The following is a 27684-nucleotide window of genomic DNA, read 5'->3' on the forward strand; positions in this document are numbered from 1 at the left end:
TGATGTAACCATAGAAGTGCTTCCTAATTATTTGGAAGATTCTTATAGGTAGAATTAAACTCAGAAGGTTATCTTCCTAAAGCACAACTTTGAGTAACCATAGTTTCTAAGAATAAGCGCTCTGTAATTAGGAGAACTCCACAGGTCAGAAGCAGATCAGTCTAAGTTACAGGCCAGCAGAGGAGGGAAAGGTCCCTCCAGGACTGAGGGAGACTGAGATTCTCCTGGCTATACCATTAACCTGTGCCCAGTGATGAGGGCTTGGTAGTCAACACCAACTCTACAGTGGATACCTATTCTTAGGTCTTCAATAAACAGTGTCATTCATTTCAAATAGAGGTCAGAGATAGTGCCCTTTTAGACATTGTTAAGGAAATTTAATGTAACGGTTCAGAACATACACTGTAACTGACAGCCTGGATTCTAGGTCAGGATCAATCCTTACTATTTGTGTGACTTTGGCAAGCTACTTAAACTCTTTGAGTTCAATTTCCTTATATGTAAGTTTGGAATAATAGTATCTGTCTCATGGTGTGAAGACTGAGTGACATAACACTACATGTAAAGCCCTATAAACAGTGCTTTGCCCATGGTGAGCATCCAACAAATGATACCTGTTACTAACATGAACTGTATACAAAGACTCGAATGACATTTTTACTCACTCTGGAGTTCACTCATTGCAAAAACAAGTGTATTTTTTCCTAACTACTTTAATAATATGTTGTTTTTATTCCAAAGAGGTCTAAGATTAATAATTCATTTTAAAGGTATTTATTTAAACAGATTAGAGTAGTAATTTCGCTATCAGTAGCTATCACTACCTTATGTTTTTTGAGTCCTTTTAACTTCTAAACAGCTTTTAGATCCTCATAACATTCCTATAAGCACCACAGAACAGATGTACTCCTATTATAAATTAGGAAACTGGATAATATAGCGTTAGTGATTGCCCATAATAGAGTTAAGACCACCAGACTCTTAGTCTAGTATTCATAAAAATCAGCCCAAACTCAAAAAGATATTGAGTTCTTATTATGCATCCAACATTACAGTAGGTGCTTCAGAGGATTAAAATTATATAAAACACAATTCATTGCCAAAACAACTTACTTTCTAATTGGGGAGATATGACTTTGTCTTTTGCATAGTCTCAGCAATTTTTCCCAGCTTTCAAAATTCCTCAAAATCTGTCCAAGCCTCCATTCTTTACTATTATTGTTCAGTAGAAACCCATATTTCTAGCTATTTATTTCCACGAGTCAAGAAACTTTCTGAGGTTTTAAAAACAATACTTTAAATTATTTGAAGGTTGAGGTCCACTGGGACTTAAAAAGGTGAGGAAATGTGACCCATGTTATGCCTTTTCTGCTTTTGGGGACCAAAAGGGGGAAAGTATAGAAAACATAGCTCTCAAATTTGTCCTGGAATGGGGGACAGTGATGCATGAGTATGTACCTTATGGAGGAAGTAAAACAAGTACCAGCCTCCATTTTACAGTGTTTCTTCATATCAGTCTATTCTTGGTTTCCTGGAAACAGACTATCCGCTCCTTGCTTATGCCTCTACTTTCAATTAGATTTTATGTCCCAGCAACAGCAAACTGCTAATTATTTCTAAACACACTCTATGCTTCATAGCTCTAGGTTTTTGCTCATTTATTTCTTCTCATTGGAATGCCCTTCAGAAAAATAGTTTTTTTTTTATATTTTAAATGAGTTAACCATTATCAAGAATTTAATGAAAACAGTTTAAAAATTAGACAGAAAATACAAAATTTATCACTCTCTCCAGATAAACATGTAAAACAGTTTATGACAGAGGGCAGAAGGCAAACAGCAAAAAAGGACAAATAGTAGAATATGTTACTAGTAATTCTTAATAGAAAACTTACCAAGAACAGAGTGTTGGGAATGCTACTAGTAATAATAACAATTTATTGAATACTTACAATTTGCTAGACACTGTGCTAAGTTCTTTACATTTACTATCTCATTTAATAATATTCCCCCAAAAGTAGGTGATTTTATCCCCATTTTTGAGATGAGGAAATTGAGGATTGGATAGTCAAGTAAGGTCACACAGTATGTGGCTAAAATAGAATTATATAACCCAGTATTTGGCTTCAGAGAATACTCCATTACCAACAACTTTATAATTACAGCCTCACATGTCTAAAAACAAATGCTTCAACAATGGATAATAAACTATGAGCACTGGTAATTTTAACCCAAGGCACTAATATAATTTCAATAATGCCCATTGTAGATAAGACTCATTATTGAAATTCAGGAATGGAAACATTAATATATTAAAATGGAATAGGTCAAACAGAGGTCATGACAGGTAATATTTTTAGTCAATAAGGTATGTCCCAGTATGGAAATGCATATTTAAAGGTTGAAAGTTATCTTTCTAAAATGCAAATATATGTATGTGTGTGGATACATGTATATGTGTGTTTGTATACATATATATTTATGAAGAGAGTCATCTTTCTAAATGCACATAGGTATATATATAAGCAGAATCATGGCTCATTTGTATCCTTCATTATCTAATACATTCCTTAGCACATGGTAACTGTTGAATAAATTAAGGTAGGCAAAAGAATAAAAGACAAAACAGAAAAATCAAAATGGCAAAGCTACTTTAACGTATTACAGGCTGCATTCATAATGTAGAATAAAGAATCTTTATCTTTTGGGGTATTTATTTTTAGTTTAATTCCACTAAAAGCAGAGCATCTCATGATTTGTACCTTGCTTTGATGAAGCGAGTACTATGTAAGACTAGGGGAGCAATGAAGAGAAACAATTTTGTATGGGTTTATTTCTAACCAAAAAGGAAGACATGGTAAAGGAAAATTGGGACAATATAGTAATCTATAAAAGAATATTTATAGAAAGCCAGATTCAAAAATGAATGAAAGAAATTGAAATGTAATGTGGATGAATAGAAGTTTCAGTATTTAATATAAAAATATCAACTGGATGAGAAACAACTGTATTTCAACAGCAATTCATGGGAAAAAAATAAGGGATTATTACTTTCCTTGAAGCCCAATATAAATTGACAAGGTGAAATGTTTAACGAAGATAAAAACAACAAAGTTCAATATTAGATTGAATCAAGAGAAAAATGGAGTCTGGATGATGGGAAATAAAACTATATTTTCAAGAATGCTCTCATCAGAGTAACTGTGATGAATACCTTCAAACTTCTTCTATTAAAAAGTTAAATGAGCTGGAAAAGTTTGATTTGAGTGCCTACTTTTTACCAAAAATGTACAAGTATATACGTTGCAACATAAAAGGAGAGACATACATGCATATCAGTGGTTATAATAAAATAATATGATACTTTGTAAGATGCATGAGCCTACAGCATGAGTTGTTTATTACCCACACTTTGTGCCTTATATCTCTGGGAACCAAAAAAGAAGCCACACATTCTGCCTAGGGTCAGGAAGACTCCATGATCACTACCTTTAAAGAGCTGAAACAGCGTTTCTTACACTTAAGAACTCCTTAACTTCAGGCCCTACACCCATGGACTTAGTGGTTGTACTCTATTAGAAAAGCAGTGCATTATAGTTCAGCACAGGCAACAAAAGCTTCACTCGCTAGTTCTTCCTAAATGTGCAATGTGCTCTGATATCATTATTTTATTAAATTAAAAAATTTTTAATTAGTGGTACAATAAAATGGTTTATCAACTCTTACTGGGTTATGACTCATAATCTGAGGAACAGTGCATTAAATTATCTCTAAAGTTTCTACTAAACATTTAAATTTTCAATTAATGCAGTGTTTGAAGATATAAAATGACAGAGTATGAAGAAATAGAACTTTCTCCAGTGGTTCAGTGGATGATCACTGCTTTTAATAAAGAGATCAGTGTTCCTGTTAGCCCTGATCAATACGAATAAAAATGTATGAGTATAAATTACATCAAATTTTTGCAGAAAAGTATTCATTATGGATGGTTTTTGTAATAAAATAGTTTTGAGTAATGAAAATCTCGCAACAAACAAAAGTCCAGGACCAGATGACTTCACAGGTGAATTCTACCAAACATTTAGAGGAGAGTTTACATCTATCTTTCTCAAGCTATTCCAAAATATTGCAGAAGAAGGGACACTTCCAAACTCGTTCTATGAGGCCAGCATCACCCTGCTACCAAAACCAGACAAAGATGTCACTGATGAACATAGATATAAAAATCCTCAACAAAATATTAGCAAACCAAATCTAACAATACATTAAAAGGATCACACACCATGATCAAGTGGGATTTATCCCAGGGATGCAAGGATTTTTCAATATCTGCAAATCAATCAATGTGATACAGTACATTAACAAATTGAAGAGTAAAAACCATATGATCATCTCAGTAGATGCAGAAAAAGCTTTTGATAAAATTCAACATCTATTTATGATAAACCCACTTTGTAGAGAGTTAACACATCTCAACATAATAAAGGCCATATATGACAAACCCACCGCTAACATCATACTTAATGGTGAAAAGCTGAAAGCATTTCCTTTAAGGTCAGGAACAAGACAACGATGTCCACTCTTGCCACTTTTATTTAACACAGCTTTGGAAGTCCTAACCATGGCAATCAAAGAAGAAAAAGAAATAAAAAGAACCCAAATTGGAAAGAAGTGAAACTGTCACTGTTTGCAGATGACATGATACAATACATAGAAAATCCTAAAGACACCACCAGAAAACTACTAGAGCTCATCAATGAATTTGGTACAGTTGCAGGATACAAAATTAATATACAGAAATCTGTTGCATTCCTATACACTAACAACAAACTACCAGGAAGAGAAATTAAGAAAACAATCCCATTTACCACTGCATCCAAAAGTATAAAATACTTAGGAATAAATCTACCTAAGGAGGCAAAAGAACTGTACTTGGAAAAAGAAATTGAAGAAATTGAGGATAACACAAACAGATGGAAATATATACCATGTTCTTGGATTGGAAGAATCGATATTATTAAAATGATCATCTTACACAAGGCAACCTATAGATTCAATGCAATCCCTATCAAAATATCAATGGCATTTTCCACATAACTAGAACAAATAATTTTAAAATTTGTATGGAAACCCAAAAGATCCCAAATAGACAAAACAATCTTGAGAAAGAAAAATGGAGCTGGAGGAATCATGCTCCCTGACTTCAGATTATGCTACAAAGCTACAGTAATTAAAAAGTGTGGTACTGGCACAAAAACAGACACATAGATCAATAGATAGAGAGCCCAGATATAAACCCACACACTTATGGTCAATCTATGACAAAGGAGGCAAGAATATACAATGGGGAAAAGACAGTCTCTTCAATAAGTGATGCTGTGAAAACTGGACAGCTACATGTAAAGAATGAAATTAGAAGATTCTCTAACACCATATACAAAAACAAACTCAAAATGGATTAAAGAGCTGAATGTAAGACCGGATACTATAAAACTCCTAGTGGAAAGCATAGGCAGAACACTCTTTGACATAAATTATAGCAATATTTTTTTGGATCTGTCTCCTAAAGCAAAGGAAATAAAAGCAAAAGTGAACAAATGGGACCTAATTAAACTTAAAAGCTTTTGCACAGCAAAGGAGACCATCGACAAAATAAAAAGACAACCTACTGAATGGGAGAAAATATTTGCAAATGATATGACCAATAAGGGGTTACTATCTAACATATATAAACAGGTCATGTAACTCAACATCAAAAAATACAAAAACAAAAAACCAACCAGATTAAAAAATGGGCAGAAGAGCTGAATAAACATTTTTCCAAAGAGGAAATGCAAATGGCCAATAGGAACATGAAAGGATGCTCAACATCACTAAATCATCAGCGAAATGCAAATCAAAACCACAATGGGATATCACCTCACATATGTCAGAATGGCTATCATCAAAAAGAATACACATAACAAATGTTGGTGAGGATGTGGAGAAAAGGGAACCCTTGTACACTGTTGTTGGGTATATAAATTTGTGCAGCCATGTGGTATGGAGGTATGGAGGTTCCTCAAAAAACTAACATTAGAACTACCACATGACCCAGCAATTCCATTCCCAGGAATATATCTGAAAACAACAACAACAAAAAAAACTAATTTGAAAAGATACATGCACCCCAATGTTCATAGCAGCATTATTTACAATTGCCAAGATATGGAAGCAACCTAAGTGTCTGTCAACAGATGAATGGATAAAGAAGATGTGGCATATACATACAATGGAGTACTACTCAGTCATAAAAAAGAATGAAATTTTGCCATTTGCAGCAACATGGATGGACTTGGAGGGCATTATGCTAAGTGAAATAAGTCAGAGAGAGAAAGACAAATACTGTGTTATATCACTTATATGTGGTATCTAAAAAATGCAAAAAAACTAGTGAATAAATGAAAAAGAAGCAGACTCACAGATATAAAGAACAAACTAGTGGTTACCAGCGAGGAGAGGGAAGGGGGAGGGGCAATATAGGGGTAAGGGAGTAAGAAGTACAAATTTTAGTCCAAAAATAAGCTATAAGGAAATATTGGACAACACAGGAAATACAGCCAATATTTTATAACTATAAATGTAGTATAACCATTAACAATTGTGAATCACTATTATATTGTATACCTGTAACTTATATAATATTGTCCATCAACTATACTTCAGTAGAAAAAGAAAAACATGTTTTAATGCAACAGATAGCATGTAGTAGTTATTAGTCTTCATCAAATATTAAATAAAGGTATGAAGATTCAAGACAAAGAAAATCAGACTAGGAAGAATACTGCCAAGTTTAACAGAACTGCAGAACCAATTTTGTAAATATAAAGATAACAACTAAAAAAATCAGCCTCCATCAGATTCTTTAGCAAAACTCAAGTTTTTAATGAACAAAGTCTGAACTGAAATAATATTCAAATTAAAAATCCTGAAAAAATTTCACAATGCTTTGCAAAAATGATCTGTAATTTTTATCTCCCAAATCCATTTCCATAGACATGTGAAATGTAATGAGGATCTACCCACAATTACATCTCTACATGCTTTCTCTCCCCCTATCATTACACAAATCTGATTTACCTAAGGAAGCCCACAGGCTGGGGTCAAGGCAGCAACTTCCAGCTCTGATATTAGCTCCACTCTGAAGAGTAGTGGATGACTTAGCCTATTCAGAGACTTATAAAAGCTCAAAACATCTTTAAAGGGACATAAGCAATAATTCACACGCTTATGATATCTTACTTGATCAACTGTCAAAATGCATTACCTTGGACATGGTAATATTCTAGTAGAACTTTATCCCTAATAAAATATCATTGATAGTATTTGATCCTCTGAATATTTTAAATATTTAGTATTTAAAGTATTTTAAAATATTTAGACTATATGAATTAATGTAATCCATCACATCAATAATCTAAAGAAGAAACATCACACGATGATATCAGTGGATGCAGAGGAAACATTTGACAACAAATAGCACCCATTCATGATAAAAATCTCTCAGTAAACTAGGAATAGAGAGAAACTTTCTTAACTTGATAAAGACCATCTACAAAAAACCTATAGCTAACATTGTACTTAATAATGAGAAACTAAAAGCTTTCCTACTAAGATCAAGAACAAGACAAGTATATCCCTTCTCACCACTCCTTTTCAACACTGTATTGGAAGTCATAACTAATGCAATTAGACAAGAAAAGGAAACAAAAAGTATACTGATTAGGATGCAAGAAGTAAAACTGTCTTTGTTGGCAGATGACATTATTGTTTATGTAGAAAATCCAAAGAATCTACAAAACATAAAAAAAACAAAAACAAAAACCTCCTGGAACTAATAAGTGATTACAACAAGGTTGCAGATTACAAAGTTAATACACAAAAGTTCATCACTTTCCTATGGACTAACATTTAACAAGTGGGGTTTGAAATTTTAAAATGCCATTATGTTAGCACTGCATAAATAAAATACTTAGGTATAAATCTAATGTGTATAAGATCTATATGAGGAAAACTATAAAACTCTAATGAAAGAAACAAAGAACTAAATAAAGTGGGAGATATTCTATGTTCATGAATAGGAAGACTCAATACTGTCAAGATGTCAGTTTTTCCCAACTTGGTCTATATTGATCTATTGATCAATGCAATCTCAATCAAACTCCCAACAAGTTATTGTGTCAATATCTACAAACTGATTCTAAAGTGTATATGAAGAGGGAAAAGACCTAGAATAGCTAACACAATACCAAAGGAAAAGGACAAAGTCAGGATTGCCACTACCTGATTTCAAGACATACTATAAAGCTATAGTAATCAAGACAGTGCGGTACGGGTGAAAGAATAGACAAACAGATCAACAGAATAGAATAGAAACCCCAGAAATATACCCACATGAATATAGTCAACAGATCTTTGGTAAAGGAGCAAAGGCAATATTATGGAGCAAAGATAGTCTTTTCCAACAAATGGTACTGGAACTACTGGACATCTACAGGCAAAAAATGAATCTAGACACAGACCTTATACCCTTCACAGAAATTAACTCAAAATGGATCACAGACCTAAATGTAAACATGCAAAGCTATAAATCTCCTAGAAGATAACAGGAGAAAATATAATGATCTTGGACAAGGTGATGACTTTTTAGATACGATACCAAAAGCACAATACATGACAGAGAGAGTTAATAAACTGGATTTAATTAAAATTAAAAATATCTGCTCTGTGAAAGACATTGTCAAGAGAGTAAGAAGACAAGCCACATTACGAGAAAATATTTGCAAAAACAAAGCTGATAAAGGACTGTTATTCAAAATGTACAAAGAATTCTCAAAACTTAACAATAAGAAAACAAACAACTTGATCAAAAAACAGGTCAAAGCTCTTAAAAGATACCTCATCAAAGAAGACATACAGATGACAAAGATGCATATAAAAAGATGCTCCACATCATATGTCATCATAAAATGTAAATTAAAAAACAATGGGGTACCACTACACATCTATTAGAATGGCCAAAATCCAGAACACTGACAACACCAAATGCTGTGGGGCAACAGGAGCTCTCATTCACTGCTAGTGGCTGTGCAAAACTATACAGCCACTTTGGAACACAGTTTGGCAATTTCTTACAAAACAAAACACTTAGCATACCATCCAGAAATTGCCATCCCTGGTACTTAACCAAATGAGCTGAAAACTTATATCCACACAGAAACCTGCACATGGATGTTTAGAGCAGCTTTATTCACATTTGCCAAAACTTGGAAGCAACCAAGATGTCCTTCAGTGGGTGAATGGATAACTAAACATCCAGACGACAAATTATTACTTAGCACTGAAAGAAATGAACTATCAAGCCATAAAAAGACACAGAAGAAACTTAAATGTGTATTAATAAATAAAGGAAGCCAGTGTGAAAAGGCTACATATTATACGACTCCAACTATATAACACTCTGGAAAAGGCAAAAACAGTTACAGATCAGTGACTGCCAGGGGTTAGCATAGAGGGAAGGATGAATAGGCATAGCACAGAGTATTTTTAGGCCCATGAAACTGCTCTGTGTGATACTATAAGGCTGGATAAATGTCTTTATACGTTTGTCCAGACTCATAAAATGGACAATACTAAGAGTGAACCCAAATGTAAACTATGGACTTTGGGTGATAATGACACATCAATGTAGATTCTGCAACTGTAACAAATATACCACTCTGGTAGGGGATGGTGATAATGGGGGAGGTTATATATGTGTGGGGGGCAGGGAGTATGTGGAAATTTTTCTGCCTTCCTTTCAATTTTTATGTAAACCTAAAACTGTTCTAAAAAATAGTCTTTAAATAAATATTTAAAATTTGGACTGTGTAACCTAAGGCACCTTACCATTTTTGGGACTTCCACACAATAAGTGGGAAATGAAGGTGGCTTGTTCTAGACTTCTTCAGAATTATCTTTTATATCCATTAGAGTTTTAGTTTAAAATTTCTAAGTCAGTTACTATGGACTGAATTGTGTTCCCTCAAAATTAATATTTTGAAGCCCTAACTCCCACTGTGACTCTATTTGGAGATATGTCCTGTGAAGTAGTGGTAAAGGTTAAGTGAGGTCATAAGGGTGCAATCCTAATCTAGCAGGGCTGGTGCTCTTATAAGAAGAAGAGAGACCAGAGCTATTTATCCACGCCCATGCATTGAGGAGCAGCCAAATGAGGACACAGAAGGCAGCTATCCACACCCCAAGGTGAGAGCTCTCCCCAGACACTGACCCTCCTAGCACCTTGACCTTGGACTTTCCAGTCTCCAGAAATGTGAGAAAATACATTTTGATTGTTTCAGCCACCCAGTGTGTGGTACACTGTTATGGCAGCCTGGAAGATTAATATGCAGATCAATGTAATTTTAATCGGAGAAATGACATAGACTATTTCTTGTTGCTCAGTTCTCTTCCATGGAAGTGAGCTAATGAGTATGGTGTCAGATATACAAAATGCATAAACAAAGATTATGAATTCAATTCTCAGCTATACCCCCTCATTAGCTACATGATCTTAAACTTCCTAAGCTAGTTTTCTTATCTGAAAAGTTAGAAAAATAACACATCCTTGTGAGGTTATTACAAGGATTAAATCTGATGATGCTTGTTCAATTCTTGGATCGTTCATTCATTCATCATCTAACAAATACCCATTATTTAGGATGAGAAAACTTACACATATACTATATTATTCTTCAATTTATTAATCACCTCACTGAGCTTAAATCTTTGGTTCTTCAATGAAAAAATATTTTATATGATGGCAAAAATATTCTACATGGAGAATATACAATCATAAATACAGGCAATATAATACAAGTATACACATATACATTTATACCCACCCACATCTATAAAATCTTACCTCTTTGCTTTCTTCCAGATCTGATTCACTACTAAAGTCCTCTGTGTTTAAATTTTCAAAGTCAGACTCTCCTACAGCAATCGGTACAGTCACAGTAAGACTGGGATTGTTTATGAACGACATGTAATCACTTTCATCGATAATGTATTTTTCAACACTGCTGCCAGTTCCTATTCCACTTGTGGTTCCATTTACATCTTTAAGATAGTCAAGATCTTTCCCAATTTCTGCTGTATGATTGGACATACAACTGTCTTTCTTGTTGTTTAGATCATCAAGTGGTTTAATTTCATCTAAAATCTTTTGTTTTCTAATGAAGGACTGTTGAATAAATTCATATATTTTTCTCTTCACATAAGCTATTCCCTTGTGCATCCTATCCACAGCAATTTGGAGATTGTTCATTTCATTATCATCATCAGTGGCTGCAAGGTTGTCTGCACTAAATGAGCTCAGGAGCAAGGCCAAAAAGAGGTTCAGGACCTTAAAAATAATACAAACATCATTATAATCTCACCCCAATGTGAAGAAGAGCAGATTGAGATCACTTATTTCTCGAAGTGTGGAGGAACTATAAGTTCTAACAACTAGACAAGAAAGAAACACCACAGCATAGTGATCAGAAGTTGGGTGATCTAGGGACTTCCCTGGTGGCACAGTGGCTAAGAATCTGCCTGCCAATGCAGGGGACATGGGTTCGATCCCTGGTCCGGGAAGATCCCACATGCCGTGGAGCAACTAAGCCCGTGCGCCACAACTGCTGAAGCCCGTGCGCCTAGAGCCCATGCTCCACAGCAAGAGAAGCCACTGCAAGGAGAAGCTCACGCACTGCAACAAAGAGTAGCCCCCGCTAGCTGCAACTATAGAAAGCCCGCATACAGAAACGAAGACCCAACGCAGCTAAAATAAATAAATTAATTAATTTAAAAAAAAAGAAATTGGGTGATCTGAATTTGTGGTCTGGTTCGATAGCTACTTCACTATTCATCCATGGGCAAAGACATGATTTCTGTTGGTCTCAAGTTCCCCTACTTATAAAATGAAGATGCTAAATGAGCTGACCTATGGTTTTACTAAATTTAAAATTGTATGATTATAAGAAACAAGATTAATACATGTTCTATATAGGAGTTCTAAACTTAAAATTCATTAGTGTTTAAAATTATGCACTTAAATGCATTTTAGTTTCTTTTTTGATGAAGAGAGATATTAAATTGGATATTAATTGAAAAATAACCATTATCACCCAGAATGAGAATTATGAGCTTAACATAGGCATCGACACATGTTTTCTTGATCTACTGTATTTCTCATACCCCACTGTTCACTAATTAGGCAACTGTTTATAATCAGTCGCTAATATTTCCATGAGACTGTAATATTAATATACATATCCTTTGGAGTATATTGTATATTTCTATACTATAACCATAATGTTCCAAATTTAAGAGAAAGGGTTGATCAGTTACTTCATTTGGGTGATCTCAGGCATCATTAGCCAACCTTTGTTTCGTTAATAGAGCCACTAAAGGATTGGTTAATCCAGGTTGGTTCATGCAACTGCCATATGACATAAGAGTGACTGAATGCTAACTACCATGAATGGGCAAGGAAAAGGTGAAATAAATAGGAACATTTAAAGGCACCACTTTTTAGTCCTATACTGGCAAGTAAGATTGGGTTTTCTCTAAGTTTATTATTCAGACTTCTCCCTTCCTTGGATCTGAATTTATGAAATGTTCCCAACATTTCCTACTAGACCTGTCTTCAATATGATACTCTATTAGAATTCACATAATAAATGTGATGAAATGATTGACAAAATGGAGTTGAGTATAAATATTGTATGGTCACTGCTATATGGCTGTGTTGTCAAAGTGAGACTGTAAGTGTATCAAAGGTAATAGACTTTTAAAATTAATAATCATAGTCTTTGTTTTGGACAAAATGGTCATCATTTGATTATGCTCTTAATGTATTTCTGAAACACATTTCTTAAATGGGTACATACCACCAGGTTTCCAATGACCATGACCATCATGAAGACAGTAAGGCACATGGCTTGACCAGCGACCTCCATGCAGTCCCACATGGTCTCTATCCACTCTCCACACAGCACTCGGAACACAATCAGGAAGGAGTGGAAGAAGTCATTCATGTGCCAACGAGGGAGCTTACACTCACTGTTGATCTTACAGACACAATCTTTGTAGCTTTTACCAAAGAGTTGCATGCCGACCACAGCAAAAATGAAGACGATGATGGCCAACACCAAGGTTAGATTTCCCAGAGCCCCCACTGAATTGCCGATGATCTTTATTAGCATATTTAATGTTGGCCAAGATTTTGCCAACTTGAAAACTCGGAGCTGGAAAATTAAAAAAATAATGTATATTATTATGATCAATCTTTAAAAGCATTACATATATTGAGGTTTACCAAGAAGTGATTAAAATTGAATTTCTTACAACATCTGCTATACAGATGTTATAACTAAGCATGGTGAAGGATGTTAACTGGACTTACTGTAGTGATCATTTTGCAATATATACAAATAGTAGATAATATGTTGTATACCTGAAACTAATATAATGTTATATCAATTATACCTCAATAAGAAAGATATATCTATAACAAAAGACATTAAAAAAAAAAAGCTAGTGGATATCCTGGACCACTACAGATTGCAGAACTTACAATCTACCCACTACTGATTGCAGAACTTACAATCTACCAATCTTCACTGGGGAAATATGCAAGAGCCACCTTGCATTCTTGCACTTTGCTTTCCAAACTTTTAAATCCGTCCACCTCTGGACCTTAACCAATTAGAAATGACCTGGGGTCACTGCACTGTCATAGCACCACTCTCCTAAGCAAAAGGCATGGAGAGCAGGCTGGATGTCTTTGTGTCAGTGCTTGTCTTTACTCCAAGACACATTTCCTAATCTATCAAGGACAGAGAGCTGTGAGCAAATGTTGCACTTTACCAAATAAGAAGTAAAGGTCTTCCCATAGGGAGCTTCTTATCTAAAAACAAAACAAAGCAAACAAAAAAAACAAAATAAAAAGACTCTCTTACAACAACTGCCCTGCCCTTGATCACTTTCAGGTGCATGGCTAATTTTCGGACCCCCCTAATATTAACATCTGATCTCAATGGTCTCTGCTCAAAGATACTCATTTGTCAATAGCATTCAAAGTACCATCACATTGAGCCCTGCTATAAGTAGAGAAAAGTGTTTATTATTCATAATGCTCCTTTGGAGCACTGACATAGCTAGATGCACCTGCATTTAAAAACCTGCAACACTTCCCATGACTTTATAATTCTTTCCCTGATTTGCAAGGACATATATGTGAATCAGTGGACACAGCAAGAAATCCTACAGATTTCTCTTGTCTGATTTTGGGAAGGAGCATATTTTCCAGAGGTAGAATTAGGAAGAGTTTCTACATGCACATCTTATATCTGATTGTCATCCACCACTATAAAAGGGTGTTTATATTTTCAACGCACTATTAAAATGTGATACATTTTCATTAAAATATTTTCTTAGATCCAGAAATATTAACTATAGTCATATCTAGAAACAATAATTAGTCAGAATGGTAACTGAGCAATATATGAAACTTTATGTGACTAGGATTTTTGCAATAAAGTTTTTTCTAAATAAGTGGGAACGATTTTTTTTTCCATTTAGGGATTGTTTTTGACAATGCAAATGTTACACAAAAACTTAAAATGTTAATGATGTGTGGTAAAACCTATGATGTAAAACCTATGATGCTTGTTGGAAAGGTTTTTGTCTTTGTGCTGTTTTGTTTTGTTTTGTTTTACCAATCGGAATGAACGGAGAACTGATAATCCTTCCACGTTGGCCAGGCCAAGTTCTACCAGGCTAAGCGTTACAATAAAACCATCAAAGATATTCCAGCCTTCTTGGAAATAATAGTAAGGATCCATGGCAATAATTTTCAGAAACATTTCTGCTGTAAAGATCCCAGTGAAAACCTAAGATCAAAACAAAGTTACTCTAATTCCATCAGATAATGATAAAGTAGAATGACATAATATTTGCTCTTAGAACAAAATGTTTATACTAGTAATGATTATATTACTAGCTTACGTTTGCATAGTAATTTATAGTTGATGAAAAGCTCTCATATAAGTTTTTCATTTTATCCTCAACAGAAACGCTATTAAACACATAATGCAGGTATTATAACCATGACTTTACAGATGAGGAAACAGGTCTTCAGATGGGTGCAATGATTTGCCGAATATCAACTAGAAAACAGCAAAACTAGGATTGAGAGCAAATCTATTTTCACCAGTGTTCTTTCCATCACATCAAACTGAATTTTCCTTCAGACTTCATACAGCACAGCTACTAACAAGATTTTCCCGTAAACAGTTTTATGTATCTATAAGCTTATTCACATTTCCCTCTAATCAGATAGTTGTCATTATACATATGTATCTATATTATAATATGTGCATTACTATTATCAGTATTTGTTATGCACATGAAAAAAATTAATTTACTTCCATAGTATTGGGTTGGCCAACCCGCTTACGTAACATCTTACAGAAAAATCCGAACAAACTTTTTGGTTAAACTTATATAAATGCTAGAGCTTTAAAAATAGAAATACTATAATTCAGGATGCTTTACATGTTTTGCTTTCCACCATCAAAAACCTTAAACCCTAAAACAAATATTATGGAAAATGCATACATTATTTTAGAGACCATTCTTTCAGCAAATAAAAGCTAATATTCCTATGTTGAGTCAACAGACAAACACTTTAATAATTTATGTTTTTTAAGCACAGAAGAGAAAGAATTTAGTGGCAACCTTCACCAAAAGTGGCGCTGTTAATCATATAGTACACAAAATGTACTGGACGTTTTCAATATTTTATGGATTTGATCTAAAATAGATGGATTAAACAATACATGGTCTACCCAGATCCTGGAAGCGGAAAAGCTGGAGACGTTTTTGAATTGTTAAACTATTGCTTATAATGATGATGACTAAGCAAGATAAAAAGATCTGCAATTTTATTTTAGCCTTCTACAGGTAGGGAAACTGTGATAACATCATTTCAAAAAGTGTATCCTTAAACTATGGACTGCTTCTGTGCCTTGAAATAGTTATAAATATCAATATTGACTTTTCAAGTAGTACTGTAGGCCTGTGCCTATTGCTCACTTTCTCAGTTTCTGCTTTGATCTTAAGGGCTGTTATTTTTGGCAAAAGTAGGACATATCCAGCTAGATATAATTCCCATCTTTTGGGGGCCAGGAGGTAGAAAGGGTGGTGGAAAGACTGCTATAAGTTATTAAATGTAGAGTTTCTCAAACAGAAGGTTTGAAGACTGAACACATTTACCTTCCAATATGCTTACCAAGTTTCCTACTGTAAGCACATTATTGAAATGGTCCGTCATGGGATAGTGCTCCATGGCCATGAACAGAGTATTTAAGACAATACAGATGGTGATGGCCAGGTCAACAAATGGGTCCATCACAACCAGGTTGACAATATGCTTCACTTTTAACCAATATGGCGAACAGTCCCAGATTAAGAACATGTTGGAAAATTTATACCAACAGGGTGGGCATTTCTGCCTGGATTCTTCAAGTTCTAGATTAAAAAAAATAGATAAAAACAACCACCAAAAGATATTTTTACACACATATATTCCTTTCAAATCGACTAGACTTCTTTTTAGTAACCAACACATTTCCATTTGCAACAGTCAACCTCTTTTATACTTGATTTAAAAAAACTATACAATTTAATCTTTAGACGGTCCAAAATATTTCTTCACACATAAACATAGAACAGAGGTAGCAAAGAATGGTTTTCTTCTCTTATGCATTGATACTGTGGTTCCATACTTTGCCTTAAGTTAAGTGAATGGTCTTTTAAATGAAGTCTCAATAGGAATATGGGTTGGAGTAGTGCAGACTGTGTGTAATCCTATGTTAATGTCTAGCTATGGTGTCATCCTCAGGCTATAAGAGATAGGACAGAGAGATAGGGTAGAGCCAAGAAAATTCTTTTTAATTTGTTTTTATTTTGTGAGAATGACCCACTCCTCCCCTCCAATCTTGAGAGTATTTAGGAAGTCCTATGCTAAGTGGAACAGAAGAGAGGAACACCATGACTAATGGGATTAGAAACCCCTAACAGAAATGCTTTATTCTGCATTTTCCAGGAGTTGCCACACACAGGATACATTCTTTAGTTTCAATATCATGGAATTTAAGTAACTTTTTTTAAAGCTTCTAGAATACAGGAGTAAGTATAACAAATAACTCTTAAATAAGACCTATTATGTTCTCTTTAGAATACACTGCTTCCAACTCACAGAGACATTCGTTTCGAATGAGACAATATAAGCTCAGTGAAAACAACTGAAACGGCGATGGAATTTGTTACAAACCTTCTACTGTATTTGTTAAAATGCTGGCTATGCTCATTGCTCTTTGCCTTTGAGAAGGATCTTCTAGAAAGTCCATGGAAACATGAAAAGAACTTGACCTTCTCTTTCTCATTTCAGTTTCAGTGGTTGTTCCCTGTAAAGAAAATGCTAATGTATTAAATGATTAACTTGAGCAATATGATAAGTGAACAACCAATGTGACATTGTGAAATTCATGAAACACATGCGACATGCACGTTCATATTTAATTGGTGATGGCGGATATTGCTGACTTATTGTATCATTAGCCTGGAATGTCCAAACTGTTAACCATTTACTCATATAGCAAAAACTGAGGGTTTTTTCCTTACCCTCTGATTTCATAATTTTATGAGACATAATGTAATTTGGATATGATTGATAAATTTGTGAGAGACATATTTAACAATTTCCTTATTTCTGAACTAATAGTAAAAAGTAGTAACTTGAAACGACATCTAAATGATCAAGGCATTTTACGTTGAGAAGGTAGCCCTTTATTTTTAAAGAAATACAAATAATTACAACACTCGTAGCTGCCATCTCATTTTCTGGACACAAGACATAGATGATCATTGACAACACAAACTGTATGTTAAAAAAATAACAACACATGCTGCATGGACAACAGTTTCATCCAGGGTACCAAAGCAATAAGTCATCTAATTCTGACTTAGTCATGCCTCACCATGCTGATATATTTCCAAGTCTAATAAGAGGCAGCATGTGTTTAGAAATTCCTCATCTGGGTATACATTCACAAACACATAACATACCTTTGTACACAGACAATTCTTTTATCTGCCTGTATTAATATTTTTTTGTGTCTCTTCATTTAGATTAGTTTTGAGAAGACCTATATCAGCATTTTTTTTTTAGTAAGACAAATATGAGTACTAGAAATTTTAAGATAATATTGAAGCTATCTATTTAGGCACAGTGTTCTTGAAAATCTTCTAAACTAAAGCAGAGCTATAATGAAGAAGCCGTTGGAAAGATTTATTATACACCCTTTACAGTTAAACATAAGAATCGTTCATTTACTCTTACACCAGAGCTTTAGAGGATGTCCTGCTGTCTAAGTTCAGCATGGGTATATAGCAAATCCTCCAACTGTAAGCAGTCATTTACTATTGTGTTTAATTTATCCTTAGCAAGTTTAATAAGTAAATGCATTCAGGTGTTATGCAAGAAGGTGCTGAGGCCTTAAGTTTTAGTTGGATACTCTCTTAAAGATATTAAAAGATGCAGGTGCATTCACAGCTTGACCAACCAGGAATCATTCTCAAGGAGTTCCATTCTGTAGAAACACTGGCTGGTGCAGCAATAATGGGCCAGCCATGCCTGAACTATTTAAAACTTCCTTACATTGTCATCAGTAGCTGGCTTATCTATTATCACCTCTGGTAGAAGCTGTCCAACAGGCGATGTAGGAACTGAAGGTCCACCAACCAAGGAAACCACACCATTGCAATCCACAGTGCTGTGCATCTTCCCATTGGCTGGAAACACGGCCAGCATCCGGGACGACCTACTGGTCTGACTCAGGTTACTGTTGCGTCGCTCTCCATGTCGTTGGGGCACAAATAAGGAGTCTCTGCGGCTTTCATTATCCTCAAAGGTGCTGTGTTCATCATCAGCAAAGTCATTCTCTGATCCCACATCCTTTGCTCGCCCTCTGAAGCTGAAAAGGCTTGTTCTGCTATTTCGCCTTGGAGAAAATAAGGAGCCACGGATGCTCAACAAAGACTAAAAGTTTGAAACCAAAAAAAAAAATAATAATAAAATCATATTAATATGGCCATTTGGAATGTGCTTTTATTTTGCAAGATTAAGTTAAAGGGGACTTCAGCATTCAAAACAGAATGTGATTCATTCTTTTTTGACTAACATTCTCGTTTTATGTGCATTTAGATTAAATTAAATTACTTTTCTAAGAGACGGTTTCTAGCCCTTGAGATTAATGACTGGGGAGATAGATCGCAAGTTAAAGATATTGAAAAACAAAACCCTGAACCACCATATTTCATATTCAAAAGCAAGCATCTTTAGTACCTTACTATGGACATTGTAAACAATAAATATCAGTAGCATGACCTTAACAGGGGCACGTTTGTTTCCGCTGCTCTTTCCCTTCAAGAAATCTAACACTTTTCACAAATTGTTTTAGTCTGTCTTTCTAAAATCACTTTAAGTTGATTATTGTTCTTGTTGCAGCTAAAAGGCACAGTGTTGTTGGAACTTGAAGACTTCTGAAATTCAGAGTGATGTGCTTTTTGATAAAGTATACCATGACTAATATTTTCAGAAGCATGCATGATAGTTTATAAAGTAGTCAGGGGTAAAAAAGCAATATAAAATAACCAAAAAGACATTACTGATCAGTTATCTACAATTTTTTTTCTCATTAAAAAGGCTGCAGACCAGAAAGATGAAATGTCATTAGTTACAACAAGTACCAGCAGACAGGTTCAGCTGAGAATCTGGGTCTCCTGACTTTCAATGCAGTGTTATCTCAACTACACCCCACTGTAGATTTACCTGTGCAAACTAAGATTTTCTCATAACTATGTACAGAAAGGATAGGTTTAAATATAATAAACACAGCAGTCAATTCAGCTGATAAAAATTCATAAGTTGTATTTAATTCCTCCCCCTCTCTTCGGTGTTCTATTTTCCATCCATGCATCATTTAACTCAGCAGTGCCATACCTGGTGTGGGGAGGAGTACCTCTTTTCGTATGTCAACCGATTCCCTTCTATGGAGAAGCGAAACCCTTTCCTCCTGATGCTGTCTTCAGATTCAGATTTATGGAATTCATCGTCATCTTTCTCTTCTCCACCAGACTGCTCTTTCTGTTTTCTTTTCTTTCTCCGATTTCTTCTTTCCTTTGCACTCTTGGAACTCAACTTGGAGGCTTCAGATGAGCTGTCTGAGAGCCCGCCTGCTGCACTAGGTTCTCTGGAATGCACTGAGGCAGTTACAGCCGCTGCCTGCTACATTGAGGAGAAATGGTCTTAGCATGGAACTAGAGAAGACTTTACCTTTAAAAAAATAGCTAAAGTATTTGCAAAGCATTTTTAAAAGAATTTAGCTGACTCCAGCTAATCTTACATTGAAGAAACTCTGCAAGTATAAAAGAAAAAATTTTTTCTTTCCATCTAATAAAGGATTTTAGAGTTAATTTGGTTTTCTTTGTGATAACATTGATTACATTTGTATGATGTTTTACAGACTGCATATTCAAAAGGATCAATCAGACAATAACAAGAACATAAATTCATATTACTTTTGGGATTTGCTTTACTCTAAAAATTGGTATCTAATTAGCACTGTCTTTTTTTTTTTTTTTTTTTCTCACTGAAAAAAAACTGGAGCATGGAAGAAAAGCTGATCAGTAACTTGGGGTCTAATCCAAAGATAGAAGGAATGAGAAAAAGAGCTGAGATCCTCTTTCCAGTTACTGAAACAGGGTTGTCCAATACTCTCACAATATTATCAATCAAATTTATGGAAGGTGATAAAATCCCTTCCTTACCCCTCCACAATACTCTATTCAGAAGACGGAGAAGGGAGGGTCAGAAGTTTCGGCTAAGCAAGACAAGATGTTCAGTTCTCCAAAGACCATCCCCGGCTTCTTTAAGTCGGCACTGGTTCTTGCTGGCCACATGGTCATGGGATGAAAACAATGCTTTTTGATCACAACTTGTACTAGCCCTAGGTTGGCACTCTTTGATTCTTATCATTGTTCCAAGAGTACTCTCAATACAAGGACTCTTGCAAATAAATTAATACTCCCCAAACAACTTTCTTCTTTAGTAAAGACAGTGAGTTTCGATGCTGAATGGAAAGAGTAAGGAAAGATGGAAGTGATAAGAAGGGCATTTGATTGTACTGTGAGTACTGATATCTCACTACAAGAACAAGTAATTCTTAGGTTCCCTGATCTCCATAAAAATTGGTGACTTTCATATGCTTATTGGATACTGCTGTATCAGAGAACATTACATTATTTGATCACTTTCTTATTTATGTAAGAAAGGCAATTAAGCAACCACATTAAAAGACAACATAGTTTTGGTTAAAGAAAGTAATAGACAATCTTCTAAGAAGCACATGAACATCTTTTTATATAATAACCAATAAACTTTTTTCTAAGAAAAGATGATTTCTTAGGATTTTCTTCTAATGCCAGTGTATTCATTCAGTAAGTTTCTCACCTGAGAAGACCCCAAAATCACATTTTCCCTTGTATTCTAAAAATTTTAAGATGATTAAAATAGCATGAGAGAGTTCTATTGTGGTCCATATTGTAAACATCTTAGAATAATTAAACTAAATGACTTATAGATGATCAAAACAATGTAGAAATCCTTACTAATCCCCTATACTACCAGCTTCTCTTAAGTACAAACAATTATCTATCTCTCACTTTCTCTCCAGTATTTTTGTGACAACCAAAACAATAAAGAAGGTTTGTACCATGAGACAGGACATATTTGATTTGGTGAATTTACCTGAGTTGATTTGGTGAATTTACCTGAGCTGCTTCCTGTTGCTTTTTAAGCTGTTCAAGCATCTGCTGAAATTCAGCCTCTTTCTGTTCTGCCTCTTCTAAGGTGGCCTGATTCTGTTCCTCATAGGCCATGGCTACCACAGCCAGGATCAAATTTATTAGATAGAATGAGCCCAAGAAAATGACTAGCACAAAAAATATCATGTATGTTTTTCCAGCAGCACGTAATGTCTGAAAATAAGAACACCAGAATTATTTTTTTCAATATTATTTCACTAACGGGTGGCTTTACCTGTCTCCAACTTACTGTGTGTCTTATAGGACTCTGATATAAATAATAATTATGATGTTCACAGCCCCTCCTACCTCGTTGACTGTCTGTTTCTTTAACATCATCCTCTTCCTTCTCCCCTAACTCATGCATTCAACAGTCTGATGTGTAGGAGGGAATTCTTGGATTTATCAGGAATAAAGCAGAGTCAAATAAAGTACCATGGAGATCTCCATCAAAGAGCTGAGGCTTTGAATAAAGTTAAGGAAGAGACCAAAGTTATCCTTCTACATCTGCTTGTTCATTTTCATCACCTGCCACCTGAAGGATGATACTTGAGCGGGTAAACAGAGTTGAGGGGAATATATGCCTTCTGTTTAGGAGGATCTGTGTCTGGGAAGGGTGGGAAATAGGTTTTGAGCCAAGGGGAAATGAGAGAGAGTTGCTGCTCCTGGCATTGCTATGCTTAATATGTGTTATAATCAATAGGGTAAAGAAAGTCAAATCTGATTTTAAGCTCTGCTCTTTCCACCATATTATGGTGTAGTTTGGATTTCATAACTAAGCTGGTTTTCTTATATACTTCCAATTAAACACAATATGTGTCTCTTCAGGTCTCACCAGTTGGTAAAGATTTTCCCAGAAGTCCTGAGTCATCAGTCGAAACAGGGACAAAAAAGCCCAACTGAAGGTATCGAAGCTTGTGTAGCCATAATTGGGATTTCTACCAGCTTTCACACACATGTATCCTTCTGGACATTGGCTGTAAACGTGGCAAAAGAAAGTATTATAAGAAATTCTGCTGTCTTTTTATTCTGGTAGAGTGCTATACTTATGATATTGTCTAGCCAGGAAGATTTGCTATTTCAAGGGATAAAAGTATGATAAATAAGCAATTAATACATTTCCCAACTTTTGACTTAACATAATTTTACTATCCACTTGACATCATCATTAAAATATTGCATAGCATTTCTAGTAATATTTTACAAAACTATTTTCTGTTGGTAATTAGTGTGTTAACATATGTCTAGTTCATTTTCCTACCATGGATAATCCAGAGTCGTCTCATAGCTCACATATACTCATCTAAGGGAAACAGCATTAGAGCTAAAGTATAACTTCTTGTTTTATGAAACATGAAAGCTTGTCTAATATTTAAATAATCCCTCACCTTATAAATAACCTTAATTATAGTAAATTAGTATGAATAAAGTTACTTGGCTGTTATCTGTCAGTTTGTACAAAATAAGAGAAAATACACACACACACACACACACACACACACACAAATGATTGTCTCACCCAGCATCTGAGCTATTTCCACACAGTAGTGCATCTGAAAAACCCTCCAGAAAATAATGATATCCTGTTTAGGAAAAAAAGTCACATGATGAATATTTGCATGACACTGCAAAATGAGAATAAGATCAGGCCGCTCTTTTAAAGTTCATAATTTTAAGTACATTATTATAATTTTAAATACATTATTATAGTTTTAAATACATTATATAATTTATTCAAAGGCACAGTATTATTCCCTCTAAATATTAGATATTATATTAAGGAGATTGGATACTTAGCTAATAGTACAAAGCATTTGTTCTTTATGAATGTAAAATTAGTGATAATCACAGGTACTAACATAGTATTTTAAAAGGTATCAGTGTTGTTGGTTTTTTTTTACGGTACGTGGGCCTCTCCCATTGCGGAGCACAGGCTCCGGACGCGCAGGCTCAGCGGCCACGGCTCACGGGCCCAGCCGCTCCGCGGCATGTGGGATCTTCCCGGACCGGGGCACGAACCCGTGTCCCCTGCATCGGCAGGCGGACTCTCAACCACTGCGCCACCAGGGAAGCCGGGTATCAGTGTTTTTTTTACCCTCCTCATGAAAAATAAAAATTTCATTCTGTAAAAGTAGATAAGAATGACAGGGATTTCTTTGCTTTCTCAAAACAGCTACATATTTCAAAATAAAGGGATTTTAACTTTTCTGAACTGTCTTCTGTATTTTTTAACACTTTATAAATGACTAATAATTAATTATAATTTACATTCTACCAACTTATAGAATATATCATAGGCAGCTCATAGTAATAGATGCATAAATCACGTCAACTGCTAGAACAAGTGAAATAAAAAATAATTTTAAATATTGTACTAAAGCTAAAATAATTATTATAGGTGAATATTTCATTATCTCAAAGTTTTCTGTCTCTGGCAAATTCGTTAGATTCTTTCAACGTCCTGTTGAAGTGTCACTTCCTCTGTGAATTGTTCCTTGATAGCTTCTACTTTCTTCCCACTTAAAGATTGGCAAAATTAAGAAATCCTCTTACTGTGCTACCAGTACATGTATAGCCATTATTATTACATTCACGGTCTTATATTGTGATTATTTGCTTACAAATACTGTTCCTCCTTGAAAAAAATGTCTAATCATTAATTATTTCCATATTACTAGTGTTTGGGACCTAGTAGCCTTTCAATAAAGTTTATTGAATTAATAAGTAAAGGGATGACAAAAAGAGAAACACATGGAATTAAAGAGTCATTTTGCAAAAAGGACAATTTTGGATTTTGTAGGAAAAATATTTTCTAGATGCTAAATTTTCTGAGAAATTTACTCTATGTATAGTTCTGTAAAAGATACAAAAATACATAATGGAACTATTTTAATCTTCAATGTCTTTACTTCTCTGAACATAAGAAAATTAAGATACAATTTCTTAACTTTTAAATGAAATTAAACAATGTGAAAGGAATATGACAGTTTCTAGATAAATTTTTTTTAATTTATTTATTTTTGGCTGTGCTGGGTCTTCGTTGCTGTGCGCAGGCTTTCTCTAGTTGCGGCTAGTGGGGGCTACACTTTGTTGAGGTACGCAGGCTTCTCATTGCGGTGGCTTCTCTTGTTGCGGAGCACGGGCTCTAGGTGTGTGGGCTTCAGTAGTTGTGGCTCGCTGGCTTCAGCAGTTGTGGCTCGGGGGCTCTAGAGCGCAGGCTCAGTAGTTGTGGCGCACGGGCTTAGTTGCTCCGTACGTGGGATCTTCCCGTACCAGGGTTTGAACCTGTGTCCCCTGCATTGGCAGGCGGATTATTAACCACTGCGCCACCAGGGAAGCCTTGGACAAAGTTTTGATACCAGATATTTATAAGTGAAGTTTTGTCCATTAAACTCACTGATATAGAAGTTTAATCTGAAGAAAATATAACTTTCAGTCATAATGTTTATCTTTAATTTTAATATATTTAATTTTCTATTACTTTCAAAAATAAACCATTTTATTTATATTTGCATTTAGTTTAAAATAATCTTTGTTCAATAAATGGAATATTATTAGAGAAAATGATAAGAAACAGATTTTTAGGGCTGAAAATAGCCTCAGATATTCTTGACTTCTTTTATTTTGAATGTAACAAAAATGGAGTCCAATAAATTTTCCCTAGAGTGAATAAATCCTAAGTGACATCCTCATAATCAGTTCCTTGATCTTAGACTAAAACAACAACAACAAAAAAAACAGATTTCAGGGAGTTGGTGACAGCAGTGGGCTTATAAGGATCATGTGAGTTGAATAAGGGACATTTCATGTATTCCTCTGACATGTATTTTTCTTAAGGCAGTTTTCTTAATCCAGCGATCTACAATTATTTGCAAATTATTTGTTGGCATGTCATTAACATCATAGAAGTGTTCATCTGTATCAACCAAGGTATTTTCCAGATCTATAACTATAAAAAGACACTGATTAGTTTTTTTATTATGCTATCATTACTTTAAGAATTATCAAACCACCAGTAAGTAAACTTTATGACTAATCCTACTTCTTCCACATAACCAGTCACTAAGACTTTCTTTCTTCTTTGATTTTTTCCCTAAGAATTACTCATCACCTTAAAATAATAGATACAGCTATATTTAAGCACATCTAGAGTCTAAGTCTTATATATTTAATATTTTCCTTTAAAAGGACATTCCCTTTCATGAGTCATGTTTTTTCTCTCTGCTTTTGAAATATTGCTACTGGCAGATGCTAAAATTATATGATAGAAAAAGAAATGGTTAATTTTATTGTCACTTTAAAAAGAGGATATCAGGCCAATTATTTTTTCATCCTTCTAGAGTAGACTATTTAAACGTTTGAGTATTTTGTCTAAACTCTTGAAATAAAGATAAACTGATTCTCATAACTTCACAGTTTTATGACATTTTAAATTTCTCTCTCCTAAAGGTTGATTCTCATTTCCTTCTCTTTGATGTAATACTACTTTTAATTCTTATTCTACAAATGTAAGAATAATGTTAACCTTTAGGTCTCACTTGCTTTCCATAACACAAAAATAAAAATAACCTGGTAAACTATAAGCACCCTGGAATCATGTGCCATCACCATTATTTTCCCAGCATCCTGTGCACTTTCTGGTACATAAAACACATTCTGCAATTAGTGTTTAATGGGTTACATTTGCATAATACTTTGGAGTTTGCAAGGGTTTTCAAATACTTTATGTCATTTGATTGTCTCAAATAAGACAATATACAGCATTGTACACTGTGATGAGAAAAATGTACAGCAACCCAATATCCTAAGAAAATTTCTTTCAAGCTGAATTTTTCAGCCTCCCGTAGGGTTATCAATAAAATAGTTATCATAGTTATCAGTAAAATAATTAAATGTATGTGCAAACCATTGGAAGGTGATTAAGAGATCACAACCTGTTATGCAATCATTTAAAAAATTTTCCATGCCTAGATGGAAAGATGATCAACAATGAAAAAATAAACCTACATAACAGTAATTCTTACTTGAATCTTGAATATATGATTTCCAGTCAAACTCAATGAGAGTTTCGTTTACAAGTGTGCCATTGTAATTCACAGTTATATTCTTCTCTACGCTATGTTCCTCCAGGGAAGCATTGGTGGGAGGCCATTGTACACATTTGTTCCGCAGGTTGCCCATAAAGAGCTGCAGCCCAATCAGTGCAAACACGCTCAGACAGAACACAGTCAGGATCATGACATCTGAGAGCTTTTTCACAGACTGGATCAGGGCCCCTACGATGGTCTTCAGGCCTGAAAGAAAGAAGGTTATTACTATGAAGACTTAGAATGTCTGAAATACCAAAAGCTTCACACAATTTTCTTGAAAACATACACTCCATGAATAAGTGCGAAAATGATTGCAATGCTAGTGGGAGAGCAACACTTCATGGAAGGCTGAAGTGCTTATGGAAATAAACTCTGTAAATGTAAAAAAAATCTAAACCATGAAATGAAGATCCATATCCCATTAGGTTGGGAGAAAATAGCTGGAAGTTCATGGTCTTCACAAAGCCTATATTAAGGTCTTGTATTTCTCCGTTTTGCTGATGAAACTTGCCCCATACTTTCTTTCATTGGGGCCAGTTGTCAGTTCTATAACAAATTACATGAATAAGAATATTTAAAAATTCCTATTCATAAGTAGGAAA

The 27684-nt window shown here is 34.7% G+C and overlaps 1 protein-coding gene across 1 annotated transcript in view; it reads right to left on the reverse strand.

Annotated features, from left to right (window-relative positions):
* SCN1A (sodium voltage-gated channel alpha subunit 1) overlaps positions 1-27684 on the reverse strand; it is a gene marked incomplete at both ends in the record, with an annotated part of 86204 nt that overhangs the window by 37644 nt on the left and 20876 nt on the right. Inside the window, 11 exons of the mRNA XM_079710701.1 lie at positions 10942-11424; positions 12953-13309; positions 14783-14956; positions 16357-16595; positions 17401-17533; positions 18787-19167; positions 20131-20415; positions 21960-22166; positions 22828-22969; positions 23512-23575; positions 27017-27286. Of these exons, the coding sequence (XP_079566827.1) occupies positions 10942-11424; positions 12953-13309; positions 14783-14956; positions 16357-16595; positions 17401-17533; positions 18787-19167; positions 20131-20415; positions 21960-22166; positions 22828-22969; positions 23512-23575; positions 27017-27286 (2735 nt within the window). The remainder of the gene's footprint in view (positions 1-10941; positions 11425-12952; positions 13310-14782; positions 14957-16356; positions 16596-17400; positions 17534-18786; positions 19168-20130; positions 20416-21959; positions 22167-22827; positions 22970-23511; positions 23576-27016; positions 27287-27684) is intronic.

The sequence above is a fragment of the Hyperoodon ampullatus genome (assembly GCF_949752795.1).
Source record: "Hyperoodon ampullatus genome assembly, chromosome: 8".
NCBI lineage: Eukaryota > Metazoa > Chordata > Mammalia > Artiodactyla > Ziphiidae > Hyperoodon > Hyperoodon ampullatus.